The sequence below is a fragment of the Panicum virgatum genome, chromosome 3K (genome assembly GCF_016808335.1).
Source record: "Panicum virgatum strain AP13 chromosome 3K, P.virgatum_v5, whole genome shotgun sequence".
Taxonomy (NCBI): domain Eukaryota; kingdom Viridiplantae; phylum Streptophyta; class Magnoliopsida; order Poales; family Poaceae; genus Panicum; species Panicum virgatum.
Genome location: NC_053138.1, coordinates 2,239,371 through 2,252,143, shown reverse-complemented (window position 1 = coordinate 2,252,143; position 12,773 = coordinate 2,239,371). Strand labels below are relative to the sequence as shown.

General features: G+C 39.1%; 1 protein-coding gene across 1 annotated transcript; it reads left to right on the top strand.

The window, feature by feature from the left end:
• Positions 1-2,479: 2,479 nt before the first annotated feature.
• Positions 2,480-12,457, top strand: LOC120696731 (transcription factor TGAL4-like). Its single transcript, XM_039979716.1, has 13 exons — positions 2,480-2,727; positions 2,842-3,028; positions 3,329-3,450; positions 3,972-4,075; positions 4,180-4,320; positions 5,646-5,696; positions 5,830-5,889; positions 5,977-6,054; positions 6,141-6,183; positions 6,318-6,589; positions 10,583-10,819; positions 11,241-11,383; positions 11,999-12,457. The coding sequence occupies exons 2-13, from the start codon at positions 2,925-2,927 to the stop codon at positions 12,078-12,080; spliced, it is 1,437 nt and encodes a 478-aa protein (XP_039835650.1). The 5' UTR covers positions 2,480-2,727; positions 2,842-2,924; the 3' UTR covers positions 12,081-12,457.
• Positions 12,458-12,773: the final 316 nt, after the last annotated feature.

Below are 12,773 nucleotides of genomic sequence, written 5' to 3'. Positions count from 1 at the left end.
CGCCCGGTCTCAGATTCTATTCTTTCTTTCACTCCAAGACTTTCATCCATATTTAGTAACTCATATCTGGAAACGTAAACTATCCTATATCTCGCGAGTAACCAAGAATTACTCGACTTCTACCGAACCCTATCTAGCATAGCATTTCTATCGTCCTATACATACTAGTACAACTCAAGGGAACCTAGGGTTCATGCAACTAGGGTTTCAAACAACTCCTAAACATAATGCACAAGTAATAAATAAATATCTAGGTGTCATAATTTAAATTAATAGGATGTGCACCGGGGCTTGCCTTCGGGCTGCTGCTCAGAGCTAGGGGCAGACGGGCCTTGGGCCGGATCCTTGCGAACCCCCGGTTGGACTTGCTCCGGGTGCTCTTTCGCCTCCGCGATCTCTTGTTTCCTAATGCCAATGAAGTTAATTATCTACTTACGCAGCTCTTAGCCATGCCTTATTTGGAAGCTTCGACTATAAGGAATGATGTAATCCTCATGTCATGCTGTCTTGCATGCATACAGCACACAACAGCCTAGCTAATAAGCTAGCTACTGATTAATCTAATCTAAACTGAACAACATCACTTAGCTCTACAATTGATAGAGGCTAAACGGGCTACTTCAAATCATGCATGAGGTTTCAACTACTGCTGTACCAAAAATGTTATGAATACTAACTTGTTTTTTTTAAAAAAAATGATATATTAAATTCCGATAAGGCACACAAATTTCCATCTGCCAGCAAGTAGCTTAGCTCATGCATCACCTAATCCAATCATAAACATTCTCCATTTTGCGCCATTATAAAATTTCTCTTGTGTAAGTGCACATTTTCATGCCAATCATTGGCAGGAAAACAGTGGATAGGGACAGAGGAAAGGAAATAAAAGGGTCTGATAGGAACAACATAGATTAATTAGTGAAGTACTTTAGTTTTCCAAGTGTAAAAATGAAAGGGATATCTGATTCCAGCTAACCCTCTTCCCTGATTGGAAACAGGTTTCTACGCTTTGTTGGTGAATTGGTGACAACTGACGAGGAACCACGGTAGGATAACACTTACACGTCAAACTTATCTCCTTTATAAACATCTGATGTGGAATCACACAATAGTGGAATTCTCTTTCACTAGATACGCTAAGCCTTATATTTTTTTTCACTGTTGTACATAGTGCAAAGAGTGAACTAGCTAATTGAGTCATGTGTGACCACTAACTAGCTAGTTCAGGTGTTACTTTAGGAACATACGGTGAAGTTTCTGATTTGCACTTTTGCAGAATCACTCAAGGCATGAAGTGTTGCTTTCAATTGCTGTCTAATATGTGTGTTCGCAAGAAACTGCCAAAACATGAAGTGTTGGAGTACACATTGAAACCCCTGCTCCAATACAACAATTATGACTGGTGACATATTTAGCTAGCAAGACAAGCCCGTTGAGTGATCATTAGACTTAAACACTGCATGTACTCTGGGATTAATTTATTAATATGTTATATAGCAGCTCAGCACGATTTGGATATGGATTTTATTAGATCGGTGTGGGATTAGGTTGTGTTCGAGAAGCCATGGATGATGTTGACTCGTTAACAGTGGACGATGACGAGCAAATTTAAAATCAGGAATCGAAAGCTCATATTGGTGTTGCCTTTCCAGTTGGTATGGTCATTACTTTCTTGATGCATAATTGGTCATCGACATGAATATTGGAGAGAACACATCGAGTTGTACTTGCTAGCTAACTGATATATACTCCCTCCATTCCAAAATGTAGATCATTTTAGCTTTTTTTAGATTCGTAGTGTTTGCTATGCATCTAGATATAACATATGTCTAGATCCATAGCAAAATATATGAATCTAGAAATGTCAAAATGTTTTTAAATGTATTGTTTAACGTTTTTAAATGAAAAATACGTGTCATTGAGTGCTAGATAAGACCGTACACAATTATCATTGGGGTATTATTTAAAACAATCATGCTATCCGATAAAGTCAAAGCCAACAAATAAGAACATAGAGGTCCATGGCCAGGCCACGGAAAAAGTCAAAATGATGTTCACGGGGTACATTTATGACTAGAATACCTGTGCTATCCCATATTTTTGAGAGACGTTTAACTAAGACAGGCAAGTGGTCAAAGTTGTTTAACTAAGAGCCAACTTCTTGTACCAATACGGAGGGATTATGTTGTCTTATCATCAGTGCACGAAACTGTAATTCTTTCAAGCGCTACCCAGGTCTATCCATCTACATATGTGTTTCAACCTTTGAAACAAAAGGTCAGAAAGATAAATTAGACGGACTTGCTGGGGCCAACCAAGGAGAGCAGTCGGTTCCAATGTGGTAAAGAGTACAGCCTGGGATTCCTGTGGCTTCATGACAAAAGTTTTCAAGTGAAGACAAGACCCTAGACCTTCTCCCCAGCCCCGTCTCTCTCTCTCTCTCTCTCTCTCTCTCTCTCTCTCTCTCTCTCTGATAGAGAAGAACAAAATCACAGTATAAAGGCAGCCTATAAGGACAAGATCTTCCTCTGAACTGTGGGATTGGCACACCTATAGAAGCTGAAACTATTATAGTGTTGTCGTCATATCAAACAAGAAGCTGCGTGTGAGCAAGAGCTACTGAGAACATAAAGGGTAGACTGCCTGGCCTCCAACTCCTCCATCCAAGGCTCCAAGTTACTTCGGTGTCTCCTGGTTTCTTGCTTTGCTGTAGATCTCTGAATCCTGGTATGTTCTTTGACTCGACCTTCTTTGCATGCGTTCTCTGAGGTACCCTTGTTCAGCATCATGGACAACCGATTTGCTGTTTTTTCTTTTTTTCTTTTTGCATTCTGGATGCAGATAGAAGCCAGCAGGCCGGTCGCTACTTGCTAGTCAATCCTGAAGAAGCACAAGGATTTGCGTTGTTCTTGGTGCCTCACGGGATGGGAGAGACTAGTAGTAGTACTAGCCATTCAAGGCAGGATCCTTCTCTTCTTGGCTATGGCTTCCAAGGTGCCATCGCCAACTCTACTCCTGCAAACTTCTTGTAAGACGACGATCACCCCCCCCCCCCCCACCCCCTCTTCTCACACACACGCACAAATCTTTCGTCTTTTGTCAATCGACCACGATTTATGCAAATTAATGATGAATATCAGCAGCACATTGCACATGTTTTTAAAGTTCTATGCAAATTTTGCGCTTCCTTTTTCTCTGGATACAATCATCTAGTAATATTGGTCGTCTTTTCCCCCCAGAGTTCGTCATGATTACTGTCTCTAATATTTTTGTTCTATATACCCACCTCTAATAGTCACAACTTGACGTTTCATCACATGCCTGGCAGTGACCAAGGAGGAGGTACCTATTTTGGAGAGCTTGAAGAGGCTCTCATGCATCAAGTTGCCCCCCTCAGAAGAACTCAACAGGCTGCAACCACCTCCACAGCTCATCATGGAGACACCAAGCGTACGCCACTCTCTCTCTCTCGCTCTCTCTCTCTCTGGGTCTGACCAAAACCAAGAAGACACACAACTGTTTCTCTCTGTGGCTGGCTAAGGACCAAGGGCCAAAAACACACAACCTTGTGAGGCACTTTTGCAATAGGTTAGGGCATTGTAGTCAAAAGCAACCATGCAAGAGCAGCAGGGGTGGCAGTTGTGCAGCTGTGCTACTTGTGTGTGGTGGAGAGTGTGTGACTACATTGTGATTCCTCTCTCTCTCTCTCTCGTCGATCTCCATGGTACTACAACAGTACCACACTACCAACTTTCTGGGTTCTGGCTTTCTGCAGTCTGCAGGCACAAGCTCAAAGATAAGCTCCGCTCACTTTCACTGCCACAGTGGCCCCCACTTCCTTCTCCTTCCCTTGTAATCCCTTTCAGTTTCACCTCTCTCTTTTTTTTTTGAAAATATTTCTGTTTCACCTCTGGTACAGTACTTTGGATGCATGTCTTGATCTCCTCCTCCCCTATGATATCTTGTTGCAGCCTTTCCCACTGCTGCTGCTACAGCTGCAACGGCTACAGCTAGGCCACCTCCTACACTGGACATCTTCCCAGCTTGGCCTATGAGGTCTGCTCACACACCCAAGGTATGGACTATGGACTAGCTACAACCTACAAGTAGAGTTATCTGTACATCATGGTGCAGCAAGAACACAGGTTTGCAACTGCTCCTCTTTTTGCTTTTGCGGAGGGCTCCAATTTGATGGCAGACAGCACAGACGACTCGGAGAGCAGCAGAAGGAACAACAGCAACCACTCAGACCAGTTCGGAGTAGCAGCAAACATGGCAAGCCAGTTTGATCAAGTTTCACAGCAGCAGATTCAGCACAAGGTACAAAATTCTCTTTGATGCCCATGGCCGCATCTCCGCAGGTTTTTTTAATGCATTTGTGCTCTTGGCTGTGTTCTTTGCTTCTGCATCCATCTCTCCTTCTCATCCTTAATCATGGAAATGCAATGTGTATCATGTTCCCTATCTTGGCGTCATGTCGCTGGCTAGCGCACAAGGCCACAACTGCCAAGATGCTCATGCCGCTAGCTTCATTTCTTCATGCTCCTATTGGTAGAGGAACACATTATTGCAGGGCATTCATCATCTTGCTGCTCCCAATATCGCCAATCCCCATATGTTAGGTGAATCTTTTAGCCCGTAGGGTCCTAGAGAAATAAGAAAAAGAAAGAGCTTCTACTTGCTCCCCTAATTCCCTAAACCCTAATGCTTGTTGCACTGCTGGAGTAGTGTTTTGTGTACGGCTAGTATTATTAGATGGAGAATTTGATGACCTATTCGAAAATTTTAAATTTGATTTACCTTTCCTGTACGATGACGGACTAGTACAAGTTTAAAATCTTCTACAAGAACTAGTCATATATTCTAGCTATGTGCCTAAGAAGAACTAACCATTCTAGTTCTTCTAGATCAACAATCTTTTGTTGTAGGTGTGGATAAGTCCTGTATAGGATATGTTAGGTTAGTGCATGATAGATCATGTACTGCAATTGGTGATGCAAAAGGGGACAAGTTAGCATTCTTTTAATATTATTATTGCCTATAGCTTCCAAACTTGTGCCTTAATAGAAATGCACCAACTGATGCTTAAATAATGGCAACTTTGGGTCAGTGGCGCTTTAGGTACTTTCTGGTCAATTGATCAACTGTCAAGATATATTTGGTGAGAAAAACATTGTATATTAACTGGATGATTCACACAACCAAAAGAAACTTTGCAAATTAGGGCGTGACAACAACTTGAACAAAAAGCAAAACCAATTTTTGTCAGTTGTAAGAGTGGATGGCTTCCACCAAATGTACACTAGTGCTTTTTTATTTCTTCTTGATGTAACTGGAATGTCGTGATTCTGGTGTGTGTGTGTGTGTATATATATATATGTATATATATATGTGTGTGTGTGTATATATATATATATGTGCATATATATGTATATATATATGTATATGTATATGTATATGTGTATATGTATATATATATGTATATATAGATGTATATATATATACTGTTTAGGCAATGGACATACCTAGCTAGATGAACAGCAATTGTGTTATTCCATTTCACTCATGTAGTCCTGTTGTCTATTTCTACCCACGTTTAGAAATTAATAAATGTTGTGACTTGTTCGTGTCTACTTGGTACACAGAACATGTCTACAAGTTCCACTCCAAAGACTGGCAAGACTCTTGATCCAAAGGTCTCAATCTGGCTATTTCAATTACCTTTTTTTTTACAGCAGTGCATATCCTCAGGGTGCTCCAGTTTACGATGTGTCTACTATTTGAGAATCCTATATAAATGAGTGTTATCTTCTCTCTTGGTGTCAGCAGACAATAAGAAGGCTTGCTCAGAATCGCGAAGCTGCACGCAAAAGCCGGCTGCGAAAGAAGGTGAGCATCAGCTACATGGAAACTGAAATTTTTCAGCAGTGACTTTCCCAAGTTCTTGACAGTTAAATAATTGTCAATATGCCATAGGCTTATATTCAGCAGCTTGAGAGCAGCAAGCTGAAGCTTGCTCAGATGGAACAGGACATGCAGCGAGCCCGTTCCCAGGTAGGCTTACAACTCTGTATTTTGCCTTCTGACCACTAACTGAACATGTGAATCAATGAAATCTGAAGTTCTGAACTCCTGTCTAGGGCCTCTTTCTTGGTGGAGCCCCAGGTGCAAACACCAGCTCAGGTGCCTAATCTGATCCTCATTTCTCAACGTTCCCTTCAGTTGTTGTCTATATTCTTTCTTTATCATTTATTATCAACATGTGCCATCGGTCCACTTGTCTCATTGTCTGAATGGCGAGTGGTGGCCTTGTTCAGGTGCCGGGATGTTCGACGTGGAGTACGCGCGGTGGCTCGACGAAAATGGCCGGCGCATGGCCGAGCTGCACGGAGCTCTGCACGCGCACTTGCCAGATGGAGACCTCAGAGCCATCGTCGACGACACCCTGACCCACCATGACGAGCTCTTCCAGCTCAAGGCCGTGGCAGCCAAGTCCGACGTGTTCCACATCATCACGGGGGTGTGGACGACCCCTGCTGAGCGTTGCTTTCTTTGGATGGGTGGATTCAGGCCCTCTGATCTGCTCAAGGTATAAACTTTGTGTCTGACAACTGATTATTAAAGCATCCAAAATCTTACTGCCTACATCATGCATACACAACTATTCTCCTAGATTATCTATTATATTATTAAAGGAGTGTTAAAAGAAGCCACCACGTTTGCCGAGAGGGTCTAAAAATTTCCACATTAATCTAAAAAAGAGAAGAATTTGCACCATTGGATTTTATGAAGATCTAACGGTTCAAACTAACTCAAGAGTTCATATCAAATACGATTAATAAATAGCTAATTTCGGATTTAAAAAATTAAGAAAAATTAAGACATGGCAAAGAGTCCATGCTGAATACTATTAGTAAATAGTTTAATTCAGAATTAAAAAAAATAAGGAAATTAGGGCTTAATCAAAGAGTCCAGGATGAATACAATTACTAAATAGGAAAATTCTGAATTATCAAATTAAAAAAATAGCATTACCACTAGATAAAAATTAATATTAGCTGATTAGCTAAATTTAAAATTAAAAGTATAAATTCTATTATAATATTAAGGGAGTGTTAAAACAAGCCACCATGTTCGTCGAGAGGGTCTAGAAATTCCTACGTTATTTTATGACTGTCCAACTGTTGTCAGTTGACTAATTTTTTAGTATGTCATATTGTTAGTACCTGTTAAAAGTTTTGCAAACGGATTATGCATTCTGTACGATTGAAGAAGAGGGGGGCATGGGTAATACGTGAGCTTGATGGAAAAACATATGTTTTAGAATTAATCTGGACTGTTAATACCTCTTTGCAAAGAGATAATGTTGACTTGAATTCCTAGCAACTACTGGTAGCTAGCAGCACGGTGGTCGCAGGCAACAGGCTGGCAGAGGGAGCCTCCGACGCGATGTGCCCCCGGTGTCGTGGCACTGCCCCGACGTGAAGGGATGTCGAAGATGGATGTACGGACGATTTCGTGATGATGATGGAGTAAAGAAACGCGATGAGATGTCAAATACGATTAATAAATAGCTAATTTCGAATTTAAAAAATTAAAAAAGGACATGACAAAGAGTACATACCAAATACGATCAGTAAATATAGCTTAATTTGGAATTAAAAAAATAAGAAAATTAGGAGTTAACCAAAGAGTCCATGTTGAATACAATTACTAAATAGGCAAATTCGGAATTATAAAATTAAAAAAATTAGCATTGGCACACGACAAAAAAATTATTATTAGCCAAATAGCTAAATTAAAAATTAAAAGTATAAAAAAATTGGCATCAAATATGATTAATAAATAGATAAATGCAAGAACTAGAATAAAAAAATTATTGTTGATGTGTGTAGTGATTATGAATCATATTAAGAAGAAAAATAGTTAAATAAATAATATCAAATGCAATAATAAAAATCCAAGTTTGAGTTTCATGGCAAATAAAGTTAATAAATACTCCAAATTAACGAAGATCTAAATAGTATTTGTGTATAGGATTTACACCATTCGATTTAATGAAGATCTAACGATCTAAATTGGACAAAAGAGTCCATGTCCAATTTAATGAGATGCAATATTTTAAACTACCAAAAAGTGTCTGTATCCAATTAAAGTTAAATACAGGGTCCGCATGACATAAAAACTCATGTTACCATCTATGTCTCGCATTAACCTTCCTTAAAGATGCAAAAAAAAATGGCAGCAGCATAAGCGTGACAACACGACCATAGTTGTATTGTATTGGTACTATTGAAAGAGATAATTGCTTTGAAAATCTTTGGAACGCCCTGCACTACGACACGACCATAGTCTTTGTCCGAGATTCCGAATCACAACTTTTTGAGTCTCAAGAACGTCCTGCAGTACATGCAGCTGCATGAAGCACACTGGATTCTACTCAAAATCATTGCCGGACTCAATCAATCCATTTCTTCTGGAGCAACCAAACGTCAAGATAGGGACGAAAAAATAATGATGATGAGCATAGTTTCACATATTGCAATCTATTGCAAGACCATTGGCACCTTATGATTGTAAGTGTGGGCCAAAGAATACGCAGACGAATTAATGTGAGAGAAATATCCGCTAAAGAACCAATGCTTTCTCCAAACAAGAATTATCATCATAAATATTGTATATTCTTGAACAACTTTAGTTATACAAACTAATCTGATGGTGGTAAACGAAGAATTATGATTCTATGGGCATATAAATAGTTCCATACAAGTAATAATCACTGGGATAAAGGGTAAAGCACCGAAACCTACAAATAAATGTGACTATTATTAGCTCAATATAAATAGATGCATGGGAAAAATCAGGGAGTTAGTCATGTGAGGAATCAAATAGCATAGATAATCATTAACATTATTATCCCCATCTAATCTTCTATAAGTACACACTAGGCATGGAACACAAATGTGATCGATACCTCTAAAGAAGTATAGAGAAAGAGAAGAGAAAAAGATAAAGAAGCACCAAGATTGAACGGGTAAGGAAAGTAGAAAAAGGAGAATAGAAAAAGAAGGCAGGAAAAATGAGAAAATGAGGGCAAAAGAATAGGACAAAAGTGAATTTATTGGTTTAGTCTATAAATAATATCATTAGAATGAGAAAAATATTAAATTATAGCCATGTCATGTTGGACATTTGACATCTTTCATATATTCATGAAAAAATAGAAGAAGCGCGAACGGATTTCAAAACAGCTCTATATCCATAAAAAAAGCTGCTCCATCAAAGAAGCCACAACTGAAATTATTTTAGCCACAGATATAGGCTTGAAGCCCTGCTAATCTATCTCAAAGTTGATTGTCTACAGTACAAAATCAAATGATTCAAACAAATGTACGTTGTCGATGCTCCTCTTCGCTCAGAAAAAAAAACCTTGAGGCACAATACTAAACAGGAAACTTCTCCATTAGATGCATCGGATGCGATACACACTAATCGATTTCAAATATACCGAGGAACAAAATAGAAGACAGAGAAATCAATAAAAATTGCTAGAGAAAATGAAAAATAAAGAAAAGAGTTAGAAACAACAACAAAGATATATATGGAACTATCTATCACCGAGATGACAAAACTCTAAAGTAGACCAATATATATGCAGTCATATGGGCTAAAAACAAATAAATTGTGCAGTAACCAAAGTGGGAAAAATAATAATAGGTTCGATTAAATAAAAAATTTAAAACATATATGTATTAACATAGCACGCATATATATAAGTTTTGCATAACATTTATTTACCAAAGCCAGCAGGAGGCCTCAACTTATTTTTTAACATAACTTTTTTTTGTCTAATCCATGATCATTTTTATTTCGCTCCGATGATGAGTCAGGTCTAGATCTGCTAGATGCTATTTAAATGCTCTAACAACTATACTAGATATATTTTCGCTAAATATTAATCAAAATATTGCAAGATACAAATCGAACTCCAACATCTAAGTTACAGATTGTTGGCAAACATAACTATCAAATACATATAAATATATTTCATAATTATAAAAAACTTTATATGAATACAATTATGTACAATTTGCTCCGTATTCAAGGTGATCCAAAATTGAATTCAATCCTCAAATTTAGATTTTGCAGGTTTAAGTACTAAAATATGCAACTATAATATAGAATAAAGTAACATAAAAAGTGATGATTGATATGAACTCATGTGCATAGAAAGCTGCAAGTAGTATAATATTCAACAAGAGCAAACGAGAGGTAAATAAATTACAAAATACATCTCTTCTGTCAATGTAAATATTTTTAAAGAATTAAATAAAAAACTAGCTACCCGCGCTATTAGCGCGGGCCACCTTGCTAGTTAAGCTGATTTAAGGGTGCTTTTGTTACAAATGAACCTGACACAGCCACACAGGTCAAGCACAAAGCCAACCTGAAAGTAAGATATTACAGTGAATTAGTTCATTCACCAATCAAATCAATAGAGTAAAATTGGATTCAAGCTAAATATGAAGATCAAACATGGTTTTCTCTATCCCACTAAAAAAACTTTTCCATGTGGCTTCAGACACTGTTACCCCAGCTAGATCCCCTGACTGAGCAGCAACTGGTAGGCATATGCAAACTTCAGCAATCATCACAGCAGGCAGAGGAAGCTCTTTCCCAGGGCCTGGAGCAGCTGCATCAGTCACTAGCTGACACCATGGCCGGTGGATCTCTGATTGACGACGCTAACATGAGCTTCATGGGCCAAATGGCCGCTGCCCTCGGCAAGCTGGCAAACCTTGAAGGGTTTGTGATACAGGTCATGGTTTCTCATCAAATCTTGAAACTCAATCGATATGCAACTGTCAGTGTTACAGAAATAACATATATACTACAAAATGCCTGATATGTTACTCATTTCACTCAACTTTGTCGATGGGCAATGAAATACGTGATTTTTTACAGCAATACTGTATTCATGGCAACCTTATGCATCTGATAACACCTTAAACCTCCTCAACATTTCTGAATCATGATGTCTGATGTGTCTGCATTGTAGAAAGAAATGATTTGTCAACTAACCATGTAACAATATTCTTTTGGAATGCATCTGTATAAGTATAAACAACATGAGGTAACCATAAGTCTGTTGATCAGTTGTGAACTTGTGCTTACATAAAATAGGATGCCAAGCTTAATGTTCCTGAAACATGTGCTAAAACTACATGTTTCATTCCCAGGCTGATAACTTGAGGCAGCAGACCCTTCATCAGATGCACCGGATTCTGACAGTTCGGCAAGCAGCTAGATGTTTCTTGGCCATTGGCGAGTATCACAACCGTCTTCGTGCCCTAAGCTCCCTCTGGGCTTCTCGACCTCGAGAGTAAGCATCATGCAGTTCCTACGTTGATCCATACCTTCATCTGATTTAATAAATGAGTGCCCAACCTCTAGTTGTTGAAGGTGGTATTCACTAATCATTGGACAAATTCAAATGCACATTAATATAAGGGTGAGCCATGGTTTCTGTACATGCATGCTAAAGGGCGTACCCAGTGCCGTAGGCTTCCCGCACTGTGCGGGGTGTGCGGGGTCTGGGGAAGGGTTGTCTTTAAGCCCCAAGCCTTACCCACACAAATGTGCAGAGGCTGGGGCTCGAACCCGGGACCTTCCGGTTACAGACGGTAGGCTCTACCGCTGCACCAGGCCCGCCCTTCCTGTACATGCATGCTACATTAATAAAAAAGATATGCCTACTAAATCAGCATGAATGGACCACGCTCCTACCAGCAATCAAAAGTCAGAAAGCAACCAAAAATAAAGTCCATAATCGCTTAAAAAAAAGGGCCATGCTATGGCATATTCTTTCTTTCTAGATGTTTGGCCAACTAGCTGGATTCTATACAATCAAAGAATTAGCTGAATAGCTGTACCATATTTTTTTTTCAAGATGCTTCCCTGCTCTATTTTTTATTGCTGGTGCCTGTATTGCCTGCAGAATACTGGTGGCAGATGAAGGCAATTGTGGAGAGATAAGCATTGCAGCACAACCATCCCAAAGTCAATTTTCAGCCTTCTGATCAGACATGCTGCAGAACTAACCTTCAGCTTAGGAGCAAGAGCAAAAAAGATTGGGAAGAGAAGTTTTGGATGCCAGCAGATATCTGAGCGCCACTGAAGATAATTGGTAATGAGGTTTCAGAACAGGGACTGTTACTGGAGTTTTCTTTTTGGGGGAATCAGTGTTTCTGAGAATGTGCAGGAACTTGTCCAGTAGAGTTTGTTCTTTTGGTTCTGTCCAGTCTGAATTCTCAAAACAGCTCTTCCTAGATAATGAAAGAATTCACTCTGCAATTACTACAGGCAATCACTGGTTACTGCCTTACTGCAGAACTAAATACCTTGTGCCACCAGCAGACTATTTGAATTGGATGGTTCAGGTTGAGCTTCCTAGTAATTTGAAATTTGAATGACTATATCTTTATCCACTCTGTAGTAACTTATTCGACTTGCTAATACACTAGCTGAACTACATTTATGCTGCAGCATTGTCTGTATCTACCTGATTGGTTACATAAAGAAAGTATTAAATATAATGTCTCCTCAAAATTGAATAGCAAGGTGGGCGAAAAAAATAATACATCCCAAACCTGGGTATAAATTCAAGTGATCTTTAAAGCTAGAAAATAGAGATAATTTCTTCCAAAATAAATAAGAATATGTAGTACACCGCAGTCTGAGACATCGGTATGCTGTGACTAGATGGGGTGAAC